This window comes from Ambystoma mexicanum, chromosome 2q, assembly GCF_040938575.1.
Source record: "Ambystoma mexicanum isolate Mex_15411 chromosome 2q, UKY_AmexF1_1, whole genome shotgun sequence".
NCBI lineage: Eukaryota > Metazoa > Chordata > Amphibia > Caudata > Ambystomatidae > Ambystoma > Ambystoma mexicanum.
In genome coordinates, this window is record NC_090924.1 from 124,798,324 (window position 1) to 124,823,987 (window position 25,664).

Sequence of the window (25,664 nt, forward strand, 5' to 3'; positions counted from 1 at the left end):
TCCATCCTCGTCGCCAGTGATATAAACTAAGTCTCCTTCGCCAATCAAGAACACCAGAAGGTAAGTAGGTTTATTCTCTTAGTTATTAAGTAGAGAAGGCACTGGGACATCCATCTAGCCCAGCAGCTTAGGTCCAACTGGCACCAGTAGAACCCTGCACACCAAACATACATCAACATTCCACCAGAGTCCCAGTGACATCACCACACCAACACTCCACCTAGAATGTTAGTGACATCACCACCATCACAACACTCATAGCCATAATCAATCACAGCACAGATTATGACACGCAGGCACTATATGGCAATGGCTGCATGTCATAGAAGCAGCCTCCACTGAGATGGCCGCCAGGTTGGTCCTTACTCTGGAACTCAAGATGGCCCCCAAGCAGCCTGTTGCTGCAGTAACCTGTTGGTCTACTCTAGTCTCAGTGTGCAGCCCAGACCTATATAACCACACCTTGGGCCACACCCTGTGCTTAGTGGTTTTTCTGCTTCCCAGTGCAGCAGTGCAACGCTTACCGCGCTGCCCGTTTAAACTTCAAGAAAACGTACCAGACTTCCTCGCAGCCCGAATGAATTGAGCGCTCTACTTACCGGACTACAGCAACTTGCTCCGCTCATCACGACATCCAGCGCCTGTAAAGAAAGTACATACAAGTGAGGGGAAGGTACGTTTTTCGGACTCTCCTCCATTCTAAGACACGTGAACTTCTGCTTACCTAATACTGCAGCCCAGCATCCTTTCGACTCTGCAGTGTCTCCTGTGCTGTAGTTCCGCTCCTCTGGGCCTCCGGATCCATCCATCAGCCACCAGCAGCCCAGGACGGCATCTGCAGGAACACGAGCAAAAGAAGAACATTATTGCGCAATCTGCGCTCGGTGCAGCACAGGTATGAAGACGCTTCACGCACTGCGTCGCATCCTGCAGAATCACCAAAGACATTCATTCATAGACTCACACCGCAAGAAGCATCACGTGTGTCGCAGCTGGGCTCTACCACATATTTCCAGTGACGGAACTGGCCCTGGTGCCTTCCTTGCACACTGGGGTGCACTGCCTGAACAGAAAGGTGAGCCTGTCCCTTTAGGGTACAAGGGAGGGGGAGCAGGGGAAGAGGTTAAGATAGTTACTAATATCTCCCCATTGTTTAACCATAGGTCCTCATTTCGGCCGCCGCTCTGCCTTTCCAGTCATTGGGTAACCTTTCAAACCATTCTCGACTACACCGTGTATGCAGGGTTATTCTCGCCATTCTGTGATATTGTGGGAAAGTGGTGATTTCGACCACGCACCCGACACCCGAAAGCCACACACCCGACACTGGAAGGCCAAGCCCTTTGCTGGGCATCAGGTAAACGTTACACATTTTGCTGCTTTTGTCCAAGCGACTGAACAGGGACAGGGTTATTGGTGAATCACTTACTACCATGCACTCTGGGCAGGTGGCGTGGATGCTTGAGGGTTGGAGGTGTGCTCCTGTTCACGTTTCGGGGTTGGGATGGGATTACTTGTTTGAAGCATAGATTGCTTGGCAAATACGACAATGACCCCCATTAAAATATTGACTGGGTACTGTAACTGAAATATTTTATTAGTAAATACAAACATATTCTTGAATTGCACGGTTTGTCAGCAGGTTTGTTTGGGTAAACGTGTTTTAAATGACAAAGGTTTACCCGTGCTTTGTTATTTTTGGAAGTGCTATAAACAAAATAAAGTTTTATGTTTTAAAATAAAAATAAAAAAATAAAAGAATATTGACTGGGAATGTACACAGGTTGGGTTCTTACCTCCGTAGGAACTGGTGAAATCTTGCCTGAGACGTAAAAAGAGATCTATAGCCTTAATTCAAGATCTCACCGGCTGGCTGAAGAACTAGAAAAGATCCTTGAGCGCTGGGGTGGGACGGGTTATGGTGCTACGTACTCTAAATCGCTCATATGTATTGATTGTTCACTAACATTTTAGCTGTTAGAAGTGGACTAAGGCAAGGAAGGGTGGTTTTTGGTCCGAAGAGGATACCTAAACCACATTGAAGTGTGTATCGTTAATTCATATTTCCCAAATCAGAACATCCCATCTCACGTCCACACACTGTGCTGGGGTTACACACCGACGTGAGTTTTTTTTATTCCAGGGCGGTGGGGTTACGGGTTACGGGTTACTCCTCTCCTCATGCTTTACACACTAGGATTGTTTTTTTTTTTTTGCCTGTGACAAATGGCTGACCTTTTCAATGCTGAGTATATGGTCCAATTCTGATGTGGCGCATGCCTACTGGCGCTCTCACAAAATCTTTAAAAACAAGAATTTTTAGAGCATAATGTAGGAATTGTGGAAGAATGGGGCACTATTTGGGAAACCATGAAGGTAGTGACTAGAAGAGAAATTATAGCTAGCGCTGGGGGCATCTGCCAGAAACAGAGGGACGAGTTGGAAGCTATGGAGGAAGCGATCCGGGAACTGGAGGCCCGGCACACAGGCTTGCGGTTGGAAGAGGAGACATTAGCATCAGCAAGAACCATGCCCCAGAGGACCTAACTTGGTCCATCATCGAAAAAGTAAACATTCCAACTAGAGGAGGGAATCTCCATGATTTACTATACCGGCGTGAACAACAATGGATTTTCAGACTGAAAACAGACACCCGTGGTCTGAATGAACCAACATCTTGGCAAACACTGGCGACCTTATAAGATCAAAATCATTTCTGGCAACCTTACAAGGACTATATGTGCACAGGTACTAACTATATTCTAAATAACTAACTGTAATGTGGATGTTTAGATACGTGCTGTCCTATTAGACAATGTGCAATTTATGCCCAATATGTGACCAACATGGTGCCAATTCCTTTGAGAACTCCTTGAGCACACTTTATGTATAGGATGACACATTTGAAGTGCATATTAGTTCTGAACACCCCCTGCGTTTCTTCATTGCAGTATACTATATCCGTACAACTGCCAGTTCGACCTATTACATGGTGTTTGATTTGATTGTATGTTTTTCTAGCTAACTAATAGGAGCACTTTTTTGGCTTGACATAGTGTCCAGGAATTACCCCTTATTTTGGTACTATATGGCCCATTGGCCATAATTGCACTAATGGATTAGGGCTAATTGGTCTGGCGTTAGTCCTAGACTGGCACACCCCTTCGAGTTACCTGGACCATTCAGACTGTACACATTTAGTCCACCATTAACCACCAGTAACGAACAGAAAAGTATGGGCTCCAGCACTCCAGGCACCAGCGTTTTGGACTGCACATTCCAGCACCGTGCCGCTGTTCAGACACTCCCCAGTGCGTCGCTTTAACCACCATGACAGATAGGCAGCCAGTGCGCAGTTGCAACATCTTCAACACATGCTTGCCATATCTTGAGGCATGAAATTTCATTTCCCATGGTGCTTAGCGCTTCTATGGACATGCCGGTTGCATTTTCCTAATGTTACGTCTCCTACACCTAACAACCCCTCTGCGGGTGCCACGCCCCCACCCCCACCCTCGGCCTCTTGCCGTCCCACTCGCTCACATACACATCCGATTGCACGCAGGTTCAGGCGCCCATTCAATCGTCATACCCGGGGGTTTACTCATACACCTGGCACTTACCTTCCCTCCCGCTCCTGGCAGCTACACTGGAGGCTTCCATGTCACCAGGGTGCCCTGAATGGACCTCGGAGGATCCGCGCGTCACGTGACTCTCCAGTGCAGCAATACTCCCGTATCACGTGATTTCTGTCATTCCCCATCACGTGATATGCCGTCATTGGATAAAAGAGTCCGGAAGTCAATGAGCGTCGCTTCACAACTGTTTCCACCTGGGTTCCGTGACGCTCGTTCTATAACTGACTCTACGGATTTTCTCGACCACGTTTTTGGTACCACGGATTGCCTTTGCCTTGCCCAAGTATTGACATTGGATCACCAGTTGCCGGACTACCTTTGCTACATTGGATTCCTAGTGCCTTTGCCTCTTGTTACCTCGTTTGGAACTGTTTTCTCGCTGCCTGACCCTTGGACTGTCCCTGGTTTGCCTTACGGATTTGGTTTCTTGCCCTGGATTCTTGGCCTCTGGCCTTCATACTGAGCGCTTGCCTGTCTGCATACCCAACATCTGCCCTCCACCACTTGGGTAACTCCCAACGCCTCTCTGCTGTCATTGAACATCTTTGCCAACACATTAGGTAAGCCATTTAGGATCATTTTCCTGGGGTTTTACTCTTGCCAACTGCTCTGTGCTTATCCTATAACCTATTGCCTTACAGCGTTCGATGGGTCCTTTTCCGGCTGTTCCCGAATCCAGGCCTACGAACCACTTCACCTGTGGCCTCAAAGACCGCACAGGCAGTATTTCTGGTGTTGTCTTTGCGGTACTTGGGGACGGAGGTATCCTTACTCTGCACGACCATCAAGTCTGTAACACCTAAGCATTTTTCTTATGTATTTTTTCTAAAGAATGTTCCATTCCGATTTCTCCATCCTTAGAATGGCCATGTTTTGTCAGCATGACATTTTTTTTTACAATCGTTGCATCTCCAAATCCACCACCATAGGGGTGACATTAGCATTTTTGCGAGATGCATGCTACTTTCCCGTCACGTCTGCCATGCCTTGAGGGAAAAACTAAATTTCCCATGGTCCTTAGCGCTTGCAGGAAAAACTACATTTCCCACGTTTTTTAGTGCTTGGACGGATATGTCAGTTTAATATTGTAGCAAAAGAATATCCTTTTCCACCTCCATAGTTGGCCACTTCACGTTAATACTAGAAGTTTTACCTCTCCTTACCCATCACCTTAGGGGTGATATTAACCATCTGACGAGACTCGCGTCACTTTCAACACGTGACATGCTCTGCAGCCTCCATATCACACGCTCCTCCCTGTGCCCCACACATCCGGAACCGTCATTTTACAAACCGGACGTGCTGGGAACACTCCCTCCAAACTACACAGGTAATGGTTATGGTACCATCTCTTTACCTTTTTACTGGACTTGCCCTGATCAGAAACAGGCATTTTATTCCTTATTCCTTTTCCTGCAATTTTTTCGAGGCAATTGAATTTGCTGCTCTCCTGGTCGACCCGCTATAATGGTCAGTGTCTCGCTCCCGTCATTTCTCCCATGTCTTTCTCATCTGAAACAAACATCTTTCCTTTAGAATTACGTTTTAAAAGCTCCCAGGCTAAGGTTTCCAGAAGCACGCTGAGCTACACCAATGCCAGTGTTGTCCTATTTTTCGAGTGTTTACATTCTGGGTATAGCACCCCTGTGTTGTACAACCATCTGGCTTGGTACATGTACACCTATGTATGAACCTAGCCACGCATGCATGTGTACATACATGTTCTTTGTGAACATTGCATAAACAGAATAAATTAGTTTTTACAAAGTTATTGTCATAGAAACAGACACCTAGATTTACTAAATCCATGCATGGTTTATAGTTTGTCTAGGTGGCTTTGCACATGGCTGAACCCCGTCGGCACCTGCAGTGAGACTGAAGATTTACACACTCACACCAGGACCTACTTGACAAGAGAAGTCATAATTGTCTAGGGTAAGATTTCTCCCTATAGATATACTAGAGAAATCCTGTATCCCCACGGCCACTCATGTATGTGCCTCTTCTCTACCCTCGCTGGTTTCTATCCCTCCTTCCCTATCTCCCCCGCTCTGTATCCTGTACATGTAGGTCCTATAAAGACACAAGCCAGGTCCAGCTTCTTCTTCAACTACAACAGCATCACTACCCGCTAGCTGTTCTAGCCCTGATGAAAGTGGTCCTTACCACTGAAACCGGTCGGCTCATCATAACACTGTACCTGTGCAGTCAAATTAAATATGCCAGACTACAGTTTGATCTCTCCAGAAAACGAATAACAGGACTGATCAAGGACTTTTACTGTGTATACATGACACAGGGATTGAGATACTAAGTGAAAAATAAAAAGAACAAAAAAGAAACCGACACAAGGACCCCAGGTCCTTTTGCACTAACTATACCCACCCCCTAGCACGACGGTCAGTGGTCAAAGTGCTATAACCAAAAACTAGGGAACTGTGTCTTTTTAAAGCACATCTGTCCCCTACGGAAACCAAATAAAATTAGAGGACAGTCCCCTTTTATGACACGCAACAAAAATGTTTCTACAAAATGCACTATTTGGGAAACCATGAAGGTAGTGACTAGAAGAGAAATTATAGCTAGCGCTGGGGGCAGCTGCCGGAATCTGAGGGACGAGTTGGAAGCTATGGAGGAAGCGATCCAGAAACTGGAGGCCCGGCACACAGGCTTGCGGTTGGAAGAGGAGACATTGGCCAGGACCTGGTACCATTGCCTTGAGGCATTGGAGAGGTTGTCTAAGTTCGACTATATCCTACGAACTACCAGGACACACGCAAAAGGGGACAAACACGGAAGGATTTTGTCATTGCTTTGTAAACGTGAACACCCTAGACCTCTAACTACTTTGCTACGTAACGATTGTGGGTACCGTAACGATATTCTTATATCACAGATTTGTTCTGCGTCCTCTTTTGTAATCATCTGCAGACTTGGTTGTCATTTCAAGGGATTTCCTCCCCTTGCCCCACGTTGTGGGTGGCTTCACTTGCGTGAAGGTAATTTTTATTTAATATATCCTGAACAATTCATGACTGTTGTCCTGTAGTGATCTATGGCTCATTGGTAGTGTGATGTGTCCTTTCTAGGTGTGACGATATTTTCAGCGGATTGAGACGCCTTTTGAAGTATCTTGGTTTTTCAATGAAGAAAAATTAGCCTATCTGTCATTTACAGACGTGCGTTGAAGATTCACCACATTAAGGTAAATCTAATTGGTTTAATTTCTAAACCTTTTTGTGGAATTGTTCTCTTGACTGAGTCAACTCCACTTTTACATTTGGTAATACCCCCTCCCCTGGGGATCTGATTAGTTTCCTCGGTTTCTCTTCTTTGCAGGCTGGTTGCCTGAAACTACCCATTCAACACGGTGTTGAGAAGAATAGTGGATGTTTTAAAGGTTCCCCTGAAGAATGTTCGCCCGAAAGGGGCTTTAAAGAACAGAAACATGTTGGGATTATATGTTGTTTTAGTGACACATTTAGGTTTTTTCTATGTACTGTGATATGTGATTTCGTCTGTGTCCATCTGTAAGTGGTTTATTTGAAATTTAGCTTTTTAGATTTTGTAGGTTTTAGTGGTAGTTTTGTACACTGTGTTAGGTGTGGGTAGTATCTTATGTTTTAATTTAAATATTCTGTATTAAACAAAAATGTTTTTTGAAATTTGGAATGTTGCACGCAGTCTTATGTTGTCAAGACCTGTAGTGCCGGAGAATCTGTCAGAGGTGTCTAATCGTTGGGGGAGAAGGAGGGGTGGAAGTAGAGAAAGTTTACCATCTTATCCTCCTTTAAATATCTAAACATTCAAATCATGCACACACTGGAGGACACACACACACTCGTAGCACCCTTGGGGTGGTGAAGGCCTTAAAAAATTGATGTCCTATTGGTCCCAATTGCCACTCTCTATCATGTGTAGAAGATTATCAAAATGATTGTCCTCCCTAGATTTTTGTGTTACTTCACCAATGTCACTACTACATCAAAGCCCACTTCTTTCACCTATTACACATTGGGTTTATAGTGACATTTTCGAATTTAATAATTTCGAATACATTCATTTTGAATCAAAAATGTCGGAAAGAAAGTCGTATGTATGTTTATTTTTTAATGGGGGGTACCCCTCCCCTTTTTTTATAACCCATTTTTACTAGCCAAACCCCAAAAAAACATAAAATAAAAAAATTAATATTCAACATTTTTTTTTCACAAAATTAATGCATTCGAAATTATTCATTCGACATTTTAACTGGACACCTACACATTGATTAGAGGATTTTTTATGGCGCACAGCCCGACACAAGGTAGCCCTTACAGTATTGTGCTTGTCTTACAAAGAAAGTGGTGTGCAGCTGCCGAAGCGGAAATTGTATTACTTGGTGAACCAACTCAGCTTTGAAACTAAATGGTTATCAGACAAGATCACTTATGAGACGCTGCTACTACAGCAATTGGTGGCTCCTTCCCGCCTTAATGACATGCTGTGGCTCCCGACCAACTGCTTTAACTCCTTAGCATTATTTGGGGAATTTGGCAGGAAGAGATGGTTCAGAATGTTGAAGTTACTTCAAATTTCGTGCCCTTACTCAGCCAATGTCCCAATAGTGGCTGACGTGTGTAAGAATAGAAACAACCTTGTGATTGCAAGGCGCTGGGAAGAATGGGGTATCTCCACTTGGAGAGTTCGAAAACGGTAGAGTTAGGGACCTGGATAACCTATCCCAACAAACTGTTATGCCCAAGGGGTCATTTCTACGGTACATGAAAGCGGTGGGTTTGGCTAGACTTAAATGGAGCGAGTGGCCTGTTGAGACCGAAGAGACTGAAATGTTAGCCCTGATGTATACGCTGGAGGACGGTTGGAGACCTGTGTCCAGATTATATGGCTGCCTGCTGAACTGACCTAACCCACAGGGCCCTAAATTGAAATTGTGCTGGGAATCAGATTTGGGTACTGTTATTAAGGAGTGGGAATGGACACTGTTTTCCTAAAGTTGTATCCCAAAATGCTCGCTTTAAACTAATACAAATAAATATGCTCCATCGTACAAATATGACCCCCAGTAGAGTGGCTAAATTTAACAAAGGCGAGCACCCTACCTGCCCTTGGTAATCCACATGTTCTGGTATTGTGTAAAAGTGTAAGGTTCTTGGTCTCGCATCGAACAAGCTTGTAAAAGGGCAGGTGTTACTAGATACAATTGACACCCAATGGAATGTCTTCTCGGTGCGTATCCCAGGAATGGTAAATAAAAATTCATGGACTTGGCTTGTATTCTTGCTAAACGCTGCATTGCTGTGTCCTGGAAGTGAACCGGGGGCCCGCAATACCAACAGTGGTACTGTGAACTTGAAATATGGAGTGAAGCTGAGACTAAAGTGTGGGCTAGATCATTACACTGTTTAGACGAAACACTTGGGGACTCGTATGAATCTTGGAAGATGCTTGTCTATATGTTCCACCCATGCGATAAGCCTCCATGAACACCTCGTCACTTGCTAACTGTGTATATTATATGTAACTATAAGTTCCTGGCACCTCCACCCCACTCCCCTCCCTTCCGCACCTGTATTGGTTCTATTGTCACCCCGTTGCCCCCCTGCAGAACCCCTGCTGACGCACTTCCGCCACTGTAATTATTGTATCATTTCCTCAGTATCAGAACCTGGCCAGCTTGCCTGGACAATTAATTTCTTTTGTTGTTTTGTTTGGTTCTTTTGTTTAACTTTGCTTTATTTTGATGCATTCGGTCATGCGCCCAATCATGTGTTGTACAACTAACACTACCTTGATTATTGTTATTAACAATAATTAACAAACAGAAAATGAATGCAACAAACACATTTTTAAATACATTGGATCATCTCTAGGGTGGTTGGGCATCAGACTGTTGCACCTTGGCTTTCAGGCTTAATACACCAACCATTTAGGCTTTCTTGGGCTTTTCTTGTTTTACTTCTCGATCATCTTCTACATTTCTTCAGGGCCTTGTTTCTCTTCGGTGGGTCTTGTTCTCGGGCCAAATTGTTTTCCTCCTGCAGCGATTTTCTCCCTCCCACCTCTTTTCTGATCACTCCGTTCCTCCTCCCTTTCTCTCTCTTCCCTCGTCCTCCACACATTTCCTTCCCTTCTCTGCGTTCTGCTGTGACCTACCCTCCTTCTGCACTATGTTTCCTTGACTTTTTGTTTTCCTCCTTTGCCTTTGCTCACCCCTTTCTCTCTGATCTCTGCTCTTGTCTCACCTTTACTCTACTCTTGATATTCATCCTTTGCTCTCCTTTCTCTGTCTTCCATGTGTCCTTCTTCCTCACCCACCTCTTCTTTCTCTCTATACCTTCTTCTCTCCTTGCTGCACCACCAGGCACTGATCTCCACCTTTATATCTATACTCCTAACTCCCACTTCAGCTGTCTCCCGTACCCACTTTGGCCCCGTTTCTTAGCATGCCTGTTGTGCCAGCTTGTTCAAGGGTGCTCAGGTATGCAGGACATTATAAGCATGCTTTGGTATTGGGCCTTTCTACTACTACACGTTTGGCAGGTGTTTTAACAGGTTGCCGCCCCATGTCTCGGTCCTACTGGCCAACATATGAAAGCATCTAACTGCCATCTTGGATTTAGTAGATTGACGGATGGTGCTGTTATTAGCAGCTACATTCCGATTCTCTGGTCTTCATGTGAGGTTTCTTTCCCGACATGCTTGAGATGAGGTTTCTCCAGCATGGGGTCTGGCATGGCTTCACATGCTCATGAATATTCCCCGTCGTGAGGCTGGGAATCCTCGGTAAAGAAAAATCAGTATCAGTTTCGTGTCTGATTTGTCTTTCGTAGTAGTAACCAATCACTGGTCTCTGCGTCATACTGACCACAGCCAATGACTGCCATCTCCCTAAGCGCCGCCTCTGGCAGCCATCTTCAGATTTTTACCGCACGTTCAAGTGTTGGGATCCTCGTGCTATTGCTCTCGAGCTTTAGTGCTTTTTTTCGCGCTTTTTCTTAGGAACATGTTTTCTTTTTCGGTCAAAAGAGCCTCAAGCTCCACCGTTACTTTATCCGATCAACGGGGACCCGTGTCGGATTCTTCAACGCCCCTCAAGGGTGAAGATTTCGTCGAGCCACGCTTTTGGAGGACTCCAGAAGTTTCTCAGGCCCATCTCGATCATGGCCCAGGAGAAGGGAAGCTCGACGCCCGGAAAGCTGTTAAGGGTCTGCACTGGATGCCAGCTTCAGAATGTCTTTAAGGAGGACGAACACTCCCTTTGCCTCTACTGCCTGCATGAGGGCAAGACGCACGTGGAGAAGGACTGTGCGTTTTGCGACAATATGTCGGAGCGGACCATGAAGGACCGCCATCTGCGTCTCGCCAACTGGCTGGAAGGGAAGAGCCCATCAGGCGAGAAGAGGAAGAAGTCGTCCGAGCGGTCTTCTAAGACCTTTGAGGGCGCCCCGGCGACGGGGGCCCAACAGAAGGTCAAGCACCGCGAGTCCGCTGGCACCGGGAGCGCCGAACGGTTGGGCTCTACGGGCGCCAGGGAGGGCGCATCCTCCCCGGCGCCATCAACCACGAGCCAACGCTCTGGCTCGGGTAAGAGGAAGGCCGAGCACCCGGCAAAGCTCCTGGAGAGACCCCGGTCGAGCTCGAAGGCCCCATCGGAGGGGGAGCGAGGCGGTGACCCTCCCCCCAAGGAGAAGGCGGTGAGCGCACCTAAGGTGGTGAAAGCCTTAATCCGTCCGGCCAAGGCCTCTATCGAGACAGTCGCGGCGGCCCTGGCTCAGCCTGTGGAGGCTACACCAGTGGTGGCGACCTTGGGGCCCAGAGTCTCCCTGCCACCGCGGAGCGGAGGGAGTCCTCTTTCATGCCCATCGACAGGACCCCCGTGAAACCTCCGACGGAGAAGAAAAGGGGGGGGGGGCAGGAGGTTGTCGTGGATTCGGCCTCAACCTCTGAGGAGGAGCTGATCGAAGTCTTAAGCCACGGCGTTGGCGTGGAAGTAGACCAGCCCGTCGGGAGGGACCCCGACGTAGGAGACGACGAGAACGTCGAGGGTGCCGACGGGGCTCCTGACCGCCCGTCGGACTCCCCTCAACCAGTGCCGCAAGACAACTCTGCGGCCATTTTGTTGGCTATACAGTCCTTATGCTCGGAGATAAGGACGAGATTGACGTTACCACCAACGGAGGAACCTATCCCGACGGGGGACCCGGAGCCAGGCCCTTCTGGGAGCCCTCCTCCTGAGAGAAGAAGGATTCATCCTCCACCTCCTTTTCAACCATCGCGCCCTGCTCAGCCCTCCTCCCCATCCACGACCCGTGGGGATGATCCGGGGACTGACACGGCCGCGACGGGCACAGACGAGGTTTACGACGAGGATCTCCCGTCGTCACCTCCTCCCCGGGCTTCCCCGCCCGACGAGATTGGATCGTTTCATGCCATGATCGCCAGGGCATCCGAGCTTTTCCAGCTCTGCCCGGAAGAGAAGAAGGAAGGTTTCCTTTATCAACGGCGCAAGACCAAGAGGAAGACGGTCCTCGCGGTACCTCTACTGGACGATATCTGGGATGAGGGTCTCGCCCTCCTCAAGAACCCATCCACAACGCCTGTGAGAAGGGATCGGTACGAGAAGAAGTACCGGGTCCCGGACGCGGCCCCCTTGTGCCTTCGGGCACAGCCGACCCCGGACTCGGTCGTCTCCGCGGCGGCCTGGAAGAAAGCGGGGGGAGGGGCCTCGGCCTCTATGTCAACCTCCCCGCCGGACGGCGAGGCAAAGAAGTTGGACACAATGGGACGCAGAGTCATCTCATTGGCAGCAACGACGATTAAGGCTGCTAACGCCTTGGCTATCGTAGCCCGCTACGACAGGGAGTTGTGGTACAAAATCGCCCCCCTGCTGGATTTCCTACCAGACAAGAGGGCGGAGGCCCTAGAGATCTTGCAGGAAGGAGAAGTGGCGTCGGACCACGCCATTACAATAGCGACGGACATCGCTGACACTGGATTTCGCCAGTTGGGCAACGGCCTGTGCCTTAGACGGCGTGGATGGCTCAAGGCAACTGACTTCCGTCAGGACGTGCAGACCAGAGTCTTGGACATACCGTTCGACGGGAGCAACCTGTTTGGGAAAACAGTGGACGATTCCCTACAAGGCATCAAGGCAGACACGGAGACGGCGCGGGCTCTTGGTGTTCTCCAGCAACGACGGCCGCCCTTTCGGAGCGGCAGAGGCAAGCAGGGTGCCTCCAAAGGTTCCGGAGGCGGATTTTCCACCTATCGTCAAGCGGCCGTTCGTCGTCCCAGGAAGCCTACAGGGGACGAGGCAAGTCGGGCGGACCCCACCGTCGTCGCCAAGGAGGACAAGGCGGCAAAGCCTCGTCGAAGCAGGACTGAACCGGCCGTGGGGTCGGGCCCCCACCGAAGCACCCCGGTGGGAGGCCGGCTGGCGAACTTCGTCAGCGTGTGGGAGTCCATCTCCACCGACCGTTGGGTGCTGGACGCCCTGGCCCAGGGTCACGTGCTAGAGTTTCTAAAGAAGTGCCCGCGCGTCCCCCCCCGTGGCAAGGAAGGCACATCACGTCCCTCAACTTCTCTTGGAGGTAAAGGCAATGCTCAAGAAAGGCGCCATCGAGCTCGTCCCAAAGAGGCTTCGGGGCTCCGGAGTTTACTCAAGATACTTCCTCGTGAAGAAGACTGGAGGATGGCGTCCCATCCTGGACCTACGACGGCTGAACAAATTTATCAAGGCACAGAAGTTCCGGATGCTCACCCTCCAGCACGTCCTGGGTCAACTGGAGGAGGGCGATTTCCTGTCGTCGTTGGATTTGGAGGATGCCTACTTCCATATCCCCATCCTAAAGGGACACCGAAAGTTTCTCAGATTTGTGGTCTAAGGGCGTCACTACCAGTTCAGAGCCCTTCCCTTCGGATTGAGGTCGGCACCCAGGGTGTTCACCAAGTGCCTCGCACCGGTGGCGGCGCGGCTGCGCCTGGAGGGGATCCACGTCTACCCCTACCTTGACTGGGTCATCCGAGCAAAAACATGCTAGCAGCGGATCACACGGTGAGGACCGTCCAACTACTCACGGACCTGGGATTCTCCATAAACTACGCCAAGTCCCACCTAGTGCCCGCGCAAGACGCGCTGTTTCTGGGAGCGAAACTCGGCACAGTGGCGCGTCTGGCCTCTCCGTCGGAGGAAAGGACGAGGGCCATCTTGGGCAAGGTGCAACGGATGCTGGTTGCGGACGCGGCCAGGGTGAGGTCCATCAAATTCCTCCTCGGAATGATGTCTTCTTGCATTTATCTCATCCGCCTGTGCAGGCTTCGGATGCGCCCGTTGCAGGAGTTCCTGGACGCTTGCTGGATCCAGACGACGGGCAGCTTCGAGGACAGGATCACACTCGACGAGAGCTTCCGACGAGCGATCCGGTGGTGGGGCACCCGCGCGCATCTGACGGCGGGCATGGACTTCCAGACCCCGGGCCACCAGAAGACAGTGACCATGGATGCCTCCCTGGAAGGGTGGGGAGCGCACACCAAAAATCTGTACCCGAGAGGCCTTTGGCTGCCGACGGAGAAGTCCCTCCATATCAACGTCCTGGAACTCCGTGCAGTGTTTTGGGCCCTCAGGTCCTTTCTTCCATCCCTCAAGGGCAAGGTGGTGAGGCTCTTCACCGACAACACCACCACCATGTTCTACATCAGGAAGCAGGGCGGTACCAGATCCCCAGCCCTGTCCAAGGAGGCTCAGGATCTGTGGCATTGCGCCGTCGCCCAAGGGATGTTTCTGGTGCCGTTTCATCTGGCAGGGATAAAAAACGCCATCGCCGACTCGCTCAGCAGAGAGCTGCGCTCGTGCCACGAGTGGGAACTACGACAGGATCTAGTGGACCGCCTCTTCCGACGGTGGGGCACACCCCAGATCGATCTGTTCGCGACGGCGACGAACTCCAAGTGCCAGAGGTTCGCCAGCAGGTTTCCCCAGCCGAGGAGCATGGGCGATGCTTTCTTGTTCCCCTGGGAGGGCCTGTTCCTATATGCGTTCCCTCCATTGCCGCTGCTGATCCGGCTCATCAACCAGCTCAAGAGGTCACGGTGCAGGATGATTCTCGTCGCACCTGTGTGGCCGAGGCAGATATGGTTCCCGGACCTTCTGGACTTGTCAGCGTCCCTGTCAATCAAGCTGCCAGTGGACGCGGATCTTCTCTCCAGGGAAGGAGGCGCCATCCTCCATCACGACCCGAAGTCGCTGAACTTGCAGGCCTGGCTCCTGCAGCGTTAGAGTTTGGAGGTTGACATACCGGCCGACTGCAGAGAGGTTCTTGCAAAGGCCAGGGCGTCCTCAATTCTTAAATGCTACGGACACAAATGGAAGAGGTTCTCTGTCTGGTGCCACGCACAGAAGATTAACCCTCTACGGATTACGGCTCCTCAAGTACTGCCGTACCTGCTGACGCTGGCCAAGGCTGGACTGGCGCACGCTTCCATCAAGATTCATCTTGCTGCGATCTCCCGATCTACACCAGAACCACGGGACAGACGTCTTTGTGGTCTCATCGTCTGGTGAAAGAATTCATGAAGGGACTGTTCAGATCGTTCCCGCCGGTGAAGGCACCCGCCCCGGCGTGGGAGCTCAACGTGGTGCTGACCAAGCTCATGGGACCTCCGTTCGAGCCTCTGCACTCAGCTCCGTTGAAGTTCTTGTCATGGAAAACAGCGTTTCTTGTGGCCATCACCTCCGCACGACGGGTGGGAGAGATCCAGGCCCTTTCCTGGAAGCCCCCGTACTTGACTTTTCACGACACGAGGGTAGTGCTCAGGACGCACCCCTCCTTCATGCCCAAGGTGCCGTCGGACTTCCACCTCAACGAACCCTTGGTGTTGCCTGTTTTCTTCCCGTCGCCTTCGTCGCCGGCTGAAAGGACTTTGCACTCGCTGGATGTGGCTAGAGCGCTGAAGTTCTACGTGGACCGCACGAAGAGTTTTCGGAAGACATCACAACTTTTTGTGAACTTTGGATCTGTCAATCGGGGGAAGGCTCTCTCTAAGGCTTCCATTTCCAGATGGCTCTCCGGCTGTATCATGTACTGTCATCGGTTGGCAAACCGACCGCTGCCTGGCCGTCCGAGAGCCCATTCCACCAGAGCGATCGCAGCTACCACGGCGTTCCTATCTGGTGTGCCCTTGCTGGACATCTGCAGGGCTGCTACGTGGAGGTCGACGCACACCTTCACTAAATTCTACTGCGTCGATCGGGATTCCAGGGAGGAGTCCAGGGTCGGCCAAGCAGTGCTGCGCAACCTGTTTGCCTAAGGTGAGCCTGGTGAGGAGGTAAGAATTGCTTAATGTTGAGTTTTGGATGTAATGCTTAATGTTGAGCCTTTGCCACCTCCCATGGTTGTGCTTGTGTGTACTGCTATGTATTCTTTTATTCATGAGCATGTGAATCCATGCCAGACCCCATGCTGGAGAAGGAACAAGTTACTTACCTGTAACTGTTGTTCTCCAGCATGGGTCTGACATGGATTCACATGCGAACCCTCCCGCCTACCCCTCTGCGGCTCTTCACTTGGTCATACTGCCACTTCACGTGCTACCAAATCTGAAGATGGCTGCCAGAGGCGGGCCTTAGGGAGATGGCAGTCATTGGCTGTGGTCAGTATGACGCAGAGACCAGTGATTGGTTACTACTACGAAAGACAGATCAGAAACGAAACTGATACTGATTTTTCTTTACCGAGGATTCCCAGCCTGCCGACGGGGAATATTCATGAGCATGTGAATCCATGCCAGACCCATGCTGGAGAACAACAGTTACAGGTAAGTAACTTGTTCCTTCCTTCCTGACATGCTCGAGATAAGAGCGCACCAGAACCGTGAATACTGCGCACAGGGCTCTCGCTACCTTTTGCTGTACAATTAACCAAGCATTTCTGTTGGTGCAGAGAGATTTACAGATGCTCCCTGTGGCGGCTTTTTGAACAGTACAATTCTCCCTTTCATCGTCCAGTAGTGCTATGGCTGACGAGGCTGGGTAAACACATGTGCTCCCCATGCAAGGTTAACTGCTTCCTTGAGTATTTGAGATAAAATGGTTGCATAAACAGCTGTGCACCAGCTTCCACGTTCCAGTACGCGTTGGCGCAGCAGATGGGTCTGTGGCAACCACTGAGGCTAGAGATGGTCTGGGGGATCCACCGCAGACCTCCATCGTGGCCTCCATCATGGAGCAAGTAGTGGTCCCCTGTCTCAACGGTCCCATCCCCTCTAGCATCAACTAAGGGACTTAATTCATATGGGAGTGCCAGAACATCATGTGGCAATACCTGGCAAAGATGGTAATAACTGAAAGTGGTGAATGCATGGCAAATTCCGATGAATGCCTGTTCGGAAAATAACGATTGCCTATGTCTGTGCATGTTCCAAACTGGTTTCTTTTCTGACTGGTTTCAGCCCCCCCTCTTGACTCACTAGCCATGCCTCCCCTGGCACAATTCACTGCTTCTGCTTCCCCCAACCATCCCGGCTCTCTTTTTCTGTTCCTCCAGGCCCTAACCTGCCCTAATAGCTGGGTCATCTCTTCCTTATTGTGTACTTCTTACCTTGGGGGTGATTCTCCTATCAATGTGTCTATGTAAGCTGGCCCATTCACAGGATGATCCTCTGCAGGCTTTGACGCTTCTGCCAGCACTCGGGCACACAGTACAAGTGACGTCACTCTTCCGGTGACCAACAGCACTGGCAGTGGTTCTGCAATGGTGGCTTACATGGAAACATTTGCCAAACAGAAGGGCAATGACTGGAGGGTTTCGAGTGCAAGTCTTTGCTTCCATCTGAGCATAGCGCATATACTCGGTCTCTGCTCTTATTAAGCACTGCCCTGCCCCAATCTTTGTGTTGTCCAATGAATAATCTGCCTTTCGGTGAAAAGGAGGGAGGGAGAGGGCGGCGCACACCGCCATTCAGGTCCCCTCCATCCGAGAGTGTGGGCAGTGTTTCACAGTAAAAGTGCTCAAATGGGAGTCTGTTGTGATGCTCAAGCAAAGAGAGGGCTCTGTCCATCCAGCCATGTGTCAAGACGGGAATGTTGCTCAGACCTTGTCCTGCATCAGCTCTGTTAAGAAATCCAATGAGCCCGGGGAAATCCTCTATATACCCTTGCCTAGTGTGTACAACAAATCGAATTGACAATCGGAAAGGAGGGTGAAACCTTCTTTAAGGGCTCTGCTTGTTTTTTTAGTGTTCTCACCTTTCGGAAGTTCTGAACGGGTGACTGAACAGGTTGCCATATATGACTATCTCGGGATAAGAGTAATGGCAACCTGTGGCTGGGCGATGCACCTCGAAAAGCCCAGGTTGATTCTAGTGAGGTATAGTGGGGCACTTGTAAGAGCATGGAAATCGGGCTGTGTGGGTTTCTCTCAAAGCATATACTGCCCAGGCATGGCAAGAAGCGATGTTTGGTCCGAGTTGTGGGGGCAGTCTTACCTACACACCCTGGCAGTTGTCGAAAACCAGTATCTGAAGAAGTTACTGGGAGTACCCATCTGCTCCCTGAGCCTGCCAGTGTGTCTTGAGACGGGCATACAGGGAATGGAGTCTGCCTGCAAGTTGTGTCCAGCGCTTAACTGGGTGCAGCTGTGGTCTAACAAAAATCCCAGCGAGGGGCTATGAATTTGAAGTAGGCAGTCCATGTAAAGAGGAGTCTGATGGATTTGGGTCTGCGTGGCTATTGGACCGACCCTCCTGCCATTACCACACATTGCAAAGTTAGAGTTAAAGCCGCAGCATTGGCTCTGATGCAGCCGGATACTCTGGCTAAAGCTACAACTTCCAAATCCCTAGCACACTATTTTACAATCAAGATGGAGGAGGGGTTTGAGCCAATACTGGATCTTATCGGTCCTAAGTCTGAAAGGTCCATGTATGTGAAATTTCGATTTGGGATCCTGTCTACAGTAGAGCTGGTGCACAGATGGGATGCTGACGCTTCATCAATTTGTACCGTATGCAGGGGTTGCATGGAGGATCTGAAGCATTTGATTCTGCTGTATCCTGCGACATTGCCCCTGAGGAGGCATTTCATAAAACCACTCTTTCTCCAGCATGGGGTCTGGCATGGATTCACATGCTCATGAATATTCCCCGTCGTCAGGCTGGGAATCCTCGGTAAAGAAAAAACCAGTATCAGTTTCGTTTCTGATCTGTCTTTCGTAGTAATAACCAATCACTGGTCTCTGCGTCATACTGACCACAGCCAATGACTGCCCTCTACCTAAGCACCGCCTCTGGCAGCCATCTTCAGATTTTTACCGCACGTTCATGTGTTGGGATCCTCGTGCTATTGCTCTCGAGCGTTAGTGCTATTTTTTCGCGTTTTTTCACAAAAACTCGATTCTTTCGGTCAAAAGAGCCTCAAGCTCCACCGATCCTACATCCGATCAACGGGGACCCGTGTCGGATTCGTCTGCGCCCCTCAAGGGTGAAGATTTCGTCGAGCTACACTTCGGAGGACTCCAGAAGCTTCTCAGGCCCGGTCTCGGAGATGGCCCAGGAGAAGGGAAGCTCGACGCCCGGAAAGCTGTTCAGGGTCTGCCCTGGATGCCAGCTGCAGAACGTCTTTAAGGAGGACGAACACTCTTTCTGCCTTTACTGCCTTCATGAGGACAAGACGCACGTGGAGAAGGACTGTGCGTTTTGCGGCAACATGTCGGAACGGACCATGAAGGACCGCCATCAACGTCTCGCCAACTGGCTGGAGGGTAAGAGCCCGTCTGGCGAGAATAAGAAGAAACCCGAGCGGTCTTCTAAGACCTTTGAGGGCGCCCCGGCGACGGGGGCCCAACATAAGGCTAAGCACCGCGAGTCCGCTGGCACCGGGAGCGCCGAACGGTCGGGCTCTACGGGCGCCAGGCAGGGCGCACCCTCCCCGGCACCATCAACCACGAGCCAACGCTCTGGGTCGGGTAAGAGGAAGGCCGAGCACCCAGCGAAACTCCTGGAGAGGCCCCGGTCGAGCTCTAAGGCAGAGGAGGAGCGTGGCAGTGCCCCCTCCCTCAAGGATAAGGCGGTGAGCGCACCTAAGGTGGTGAAGGCCTTGATCCATCCGACCAAGCCCTCTATCGAAACGGTCGCGGCGGCCCTGGCTCAGCCTGTGGAGGCTGCGCCAGTGGTGGCGACCGCGGGGCCCAGAATCTCCCTGCCTCCTCGGAGGGAGTCTTCTTTTGTGCCCATCGATAGGACCCCCGTGAAACCCTCCGTGGGGAAGAAGAAGGGGGGGCAGGGCGTCGTCGTAGATTCGGCCTCAACCTCAGAAGAGGAGCTGATCGAGGTCTTAAGCCACGGCCTAGGCGTGGAAGAAGGCCAGCCCGTCGGAATGGGCCCCGACGCAGGTGACGACGACGACGACATCGTCGAGGATACCGACGGGGCCCCTGCTCGCCCGTCGGATTCCCCTCTGCCAGCGCCGCAAGACAACTCGGCGGCCATTTTGTTGGCTATACAGTCCTTATGCTCCGAGATAAGGACGAGACTACCGTTACCGACGGAGGAACCTTTCCCGTCGGGGGATCCAGAACCGGGACCTTCTGGTGTTCCCCTTACCAAGAAAAGAAGGATCCATCCACCACCTCCTTTTCAACCGTCGCGCACCGTCCAGCCCTCTCCCCCGTCCACCCGAGGGGATGATACGGGAACTGACACGGCAGCGACGGGTACGGACAACGAGGCATACGACGAGGATATTCCGTCGTCGCCTCCCACCAGGGCTTCTCCGCCCGACGAGATCGGATCTTTCCACTCCATGATCTCCAGGGCTTCCGAGCTTTTCCAACTCTGCCCTGAGGAGAAGAAAAAGGAAGGCTTCCTTTATCAGCGGCGCGAGGCCAAGAGGAAGACGGTCCTCGCAGTGCCTCTGTTGGACGACATTTGGGATGAGGGCCTTTCCCTCCTCAAGAACCCTTCCACGACGCCAGCTAGAAGAGACCGGTACGAGAAAAAGTACCGGGTCCCGGACACGGCCCCCCTGTGCCTCCGGGCGCAGCCTACCCCGGATTCCGTCGTCTCCGCGGCAGCCAGGAAGAAAGCGGGGGGGGGTGCGGCCTCCACATCGACTTCCCCGCCGGACGGCGAGGGAAAGAAATTGGATGCTATGGGACGTAGAGTCATCTCGTCGGCAGCGACGACGATTAAAGCGGCCAACGCCTTGGCTATCGTGGCTCGCTACGACAGGGAGCTCTGGTACAAAATAGCTCCCCTGCTGGATTTTCTGCCGGACGACAAGAGGGCGGAGGCCCTGGAGATCCTGCAGGAAGGTGAGGTGGCCTCGGACCACGCCATCACCGTGGCGACGGACATCGCCGACACTGGGTTCCGCCAGCTGGGCAACGGCGTTTGCCTTCGACGTCGTGGATGGCTCAAAGCTACGGACTTCCGGCAAGACGTCCAGACCAGAGTCCTGGACATGCCCTTCGACGGGAACAACCTGTTTGGGAAGACAGTGGACGATTCCCTTCAGGCCATCAAGGCGGATACTGAGACGGCCCGGGCCCTCGGAGTTCTGCAGCAACGTCGGACGCCCTTTCGGAGCAGCGGAGGCAAGGGCGCCTCCAGAGGTTCCGGCGGCGGTTTCATTCCACCAGAGCGATCGCAGCTACCACGGCGTTCCTTTCTGGTGTGCCCCTGCTGGACATATGCAGGGCTGCTACGTGGAGGTCGACACACACCTTCACGAAGTTCTACTGCGTCGATCGGGATTCCAGGGAGGAGTCCAGGGTCGGCCAAGCAGTGCTGCGCAACCTGTTCGCCTGAGGTGAGCCTGGTGAGGAGGTAAGATGCTTAATGTTGAGTTTGATGCTATGCTTAATGTTGAGCCTTTGCCACCTCCCGTGGTTGTGCATGTGTGTACTGCTATGTATTCTTTATTCATGAGCATGTGAATCCATGCCAGACCCCATGCTGGAGAAGGAACAAGTTACTTACCTGTAACTGTTGTTCTCCAGCATGGGTCTGGCATGGATTCACATGCGAACCCTCCCGCCTACCCCTCTGCGGCTCTTCACTTGGTCATACTGCCACTTCACGTGCTTCCAAATCTGAAGATGGCTGCCAGAGGCGGTGCTTAGGTAGAGGGCAGTCATTGGCTGTGGTCAGTATGACGCAGAGACCAGTGATTGGTTATTACTACGAAAGACAGATCAGAAACGAAACTGATACTGGTTTTTTCTTTACCGAGGATTCCCAGCCTGACGACGGGGAATATTCATGAGCATGTGAATCCATGCCAGACCCATGCTGGAGAACAACAGTTACAGGTAAGTAACTTGTTCCTTCGGGGGCATGGATGTAGATGCACAAAAGGTGCAATTTGCCTAAATGCAGCATGCCACATGCCAATATCTGAAGGGGGTTTGGAGGATACTTATGAACAAACCTCAAGGTTTATGATACCATCAATTTCAACACTCCTGCCTGTATATTGTTTCTACATGTGGATTATGTCCATAATGTTTTATCTTGTTTTAGGTATGTTATGATGATATGTGAATGTATGTGTGCTTTTATGACTTATTTGTCGAATAAAAGTTATGAACCATTGTTCTGGACGAATGACTGGTCTGTTACCATGTCCCCTGCATGACCCTTAGAGAGTGTGTGTGTGTGTGTGGGGTGATGTTAGGCAGAATTATATGCAGTACCCTTTGGGAACATCACACACAATTAAGACTACAAGTGACAGTACAAATTCAAGTGGTAGCAGTAGCAGAGCAGCCAGACTTATCTCAAGAGTAAGTGAGCAGTATCAAATAGTTACACAAAGGACAGCAATTACTATGATTCAGGCAAACGCGGACTGAAGGTTTTAAAGTAAAAACATATACATTTATTTCACTCTTCAGTTGTATAACATTACACTATTATAAGCAGTCAAAAATCACAATCTTTATACGCCACACCACTTCCCTTAAATTCCAGACAAGTTAAGCTCACAAAATGAAGTGGGAGCAAAATGGCACTCCAGCAATTTAAAAGGGAGGGAAAAACAAAGGTTATTAGAAATTAGATCAAACCAAATGTTAAGTACTCGGGGCAGTTGAACAAGAGGAACTTCAATGAGGAGATCAGATGGAAAAGGCTTGGGGCCAAAGTCAATGGGGCCAAAGTCTTTTGCTCTAGATCACAGTTTTGAACGAGAGCGATAGAAATAAAATATCAATTAATCAAACAGTTTAGGGTAGTTCGTGGTAAAGTTCATGGCATGGTTTCCAGACGAGGTTGGTTGATACAAAAGTTAGTTCAAAGAGAAGGACAAGCCCTCGGTTTGGAGAAAGATTTCAAACACTTTCACCGCGGTTGAACGAAACGGACAACCGGTTTTGAACAGTACCTTTAAAACGGAGAGGGGAGCTATAGCTGAGGCGGACGTTCCTGGTATTTCCTGCAGGCTCACGGTTCCTGAAGCGACTGACTGACACGAAGTAGGAAGACTGGAGGGTCCTGCACTACCCAGGGAAGAAACCAGCAGCAGAGCAAAGCAACAAATAAAAGGTGCGCTCTTTAAAACCCAAGCAGGGTCCGACCTTCCTGGCTATCCGGTCCACTGTAGCTCTGTACAGCAAATTCAACCAGAGGAGGGGTCCTGGCTTGCAGTTTGGGCGAACTGGTTGGTCCCACCAGCTCAAGGGAAGAAGTTTCCTGGAGGATCTTCTGTCGGCGGATTCTGGAGATTCGGACCTGCAGCAGGGCTTCACCGGGCGGTTCAGTCGTTGTAGGGGTCCTATTCTGCCAGTTCCTCGTTGGTTCTTTCGTTCCAGTGGCGACACTGCCTTTCCAGTCCCAGAGACCTGCTTTTTTATGCAGTTTTCCCCCATTCATACAGCCTGGCTGTCAATCACACAGCAGGGTGGCTGTCCAGGCAAGGACTGTCCCCTCAGCCAATCAAACAGGAGTGCGACTTGGGTTACCAAGGGAACCCATGGCAGGGGTCCGAAGATCCCTCCCTCACATCTTGCCTACCTCGACTTTCAGGCGCCTAAAGGAGGGCTTCTGTGCAGAAGCCTGCGAAAAGACAGCGACCAAAGGAGTCATCCCCGGTTTGGCGCGCAGAGAAAAACACGAGAAAGACTTTAACAAAAAGAAATGGTGAATAAACCCAGCCAGAGCCAAAATAAAATGTATTTGGTCTAGCGGGTTTATGTTCGAGGCTAATATAATAGCCTAAAACAATAGCATGTTTATATAAGATAATCGCAGTAGAAAAGTTAGGGTAGATACCACTGTCACCAGCCAAGTCTTGATGTAAAGGGAGCGAAACAATACTCCAAGAGGCACAGACAAAAAGGGATAAGAGTTAACCCTTTCCAATACTCCATGTAAGATGGGGTGTACTGGGTCTGTGGTTTAAAGTGACTAAAGTTAATGGCAACTTTACCTTTTCTGAGGGACAGTAGTAGTAAGTAGTAAGCCCCAGAAAAATTGAGTCAGTGGGAAGTCTCAAAGACAACCCTGTGTCACTGCACTGAAGGTGCTGTGTAACACACATGAAAAATAGGAGGCCCTGGAGTAGGTGAGGCTCCAGTGCTCAAGATCACACTAAAAGTGAAAACGCACACAGCAAAACACATGTAAGAGTGGGGAAAAAAGCTCACACTCTTACCAGGTGAAAAAAAATAATCCTAGAAATCCAGCAAAGCTGCTGGGGGACTCGGTAGGTAAGGGAAATTAGCCATTCTGGAGAATTCTCCCTAAAAGGTGACTCAAGGTATCGGGCCCCACCACTGGCTACATGATGTGGGGCATAAAGGAACTAGGGGGGAGTTTCCCCTTAGTCCTCCCCCACAATATGTTGCTCGGGTCTGAGGATCATCAAATGAATCCAGCAGCCCCTTTAAATGAGACCCTAAGAAGTGTGGACTTTGGAAACCCAACATAATGATGGCCCCAAAGATGCTCACTGCTAATATCTATGGTGGTCAGGCAGATGCGATGCTCAGTGAAACGTTCCAGCTCTCCTCCCAGTTTCCGACATGCGCATCGTTGCATGCATGTGCAGGAATCTAGAGCCTGCTTATATGCTTGGTCTGCTTTACCTGACAAAGAGGGGGAATTCAATTGCACATACTTGTACTACTTACCTGATATTTCTGTTTATATTCAGCTACCTTCTCTCCCTTTTTTTTTTTTTTTTTTTACCCTTTTTATGTAATTCGTTCCTCATGTAATCTTTTTGTTAGGCATGGAAGCACGTGTCGGGTTGTGTTTATCCCACAGTCACTTTGTGACAATAGGGAGGGAGTGCAAACCTGCCATGATCAAGGGGTGTGGAGGATGTAGTATGTGGTCCGTTCATCTAATACCTGAGGGCGCTACTGTAGGTAAATGGGTCCTTTTCTCAAACTCCATACTATTTTCCTGGATGACTTGACACCACCTGCTTTCCTGTTCAAATGCCATGGCTACTCTGAAATTTTGGACCAATTTTGTGTTCACAATCGTGAAATAACAGCTCCATGTTGAGTAATGTTTGCGTGCAAATCCCGTCAAGTTGCATTGTTTACTGATTAACTGACTAAGCAGTTTTTTTCAGAGGCACTTTCATTGAATTTCGGAATGGTATGCTGAATGTGTCTCCCATTGGACGTAGCTGCAGTCAAGAGGAGCGCATGGAATTCCTTCAACTTGATACAGTAAGTAAGCTTAAAATCCTACTTGGCTCTTTGCTAATATGTCATTAGCGTAAATGCGTATTTAAGTCTATGGGGCAATTTGGCCAAAAACTATATATTTCCAGTGTTTCACAGAAAAGCATATAGGGAATTTTGGTTTAACTGTGGTGCTAATGGCGGGGCCTGAAGACGTGTGCTTTATGCAAGTTGCAAAACTTGCACTCACCCCTCGCTATTGGCTAGTATGAAATGGTATGGCGTCTGTATGTATAGAATTGAGGTGGCGAGTGACTTTTTTTTACGGTTGGCTAGTAGCTTACTACTTGCATTTTTGAAACCTGCTTCAAGTGTTTTGGCTGATTGTCCC

The 25,664-nt window shown here is 50.1% G+C and overlaps 1 protein-coding gene across 1 annotated transcript in view; it reads left to right on the plus strand.

Annotated features, from left to right (window-relative positions):
- PMM2 (phosphomannomutase 2) overlaps positions 1–25,664 on the plus strand; it is a 288,090-nt gene that overhangs the window by 197,486 nt on the left and 64,940 nt on the right. The window contains exon 5 of the mRNA XM_069647046.1: positions 25,219–25,318. Within this exon, the coding sequence (XP_069503147.1) occupies positions 25,219–25,318 (100 nt within the window). The remainder of the gene's footprint in view (positions 1–25,218; positions 25,319–25,664) is intronic.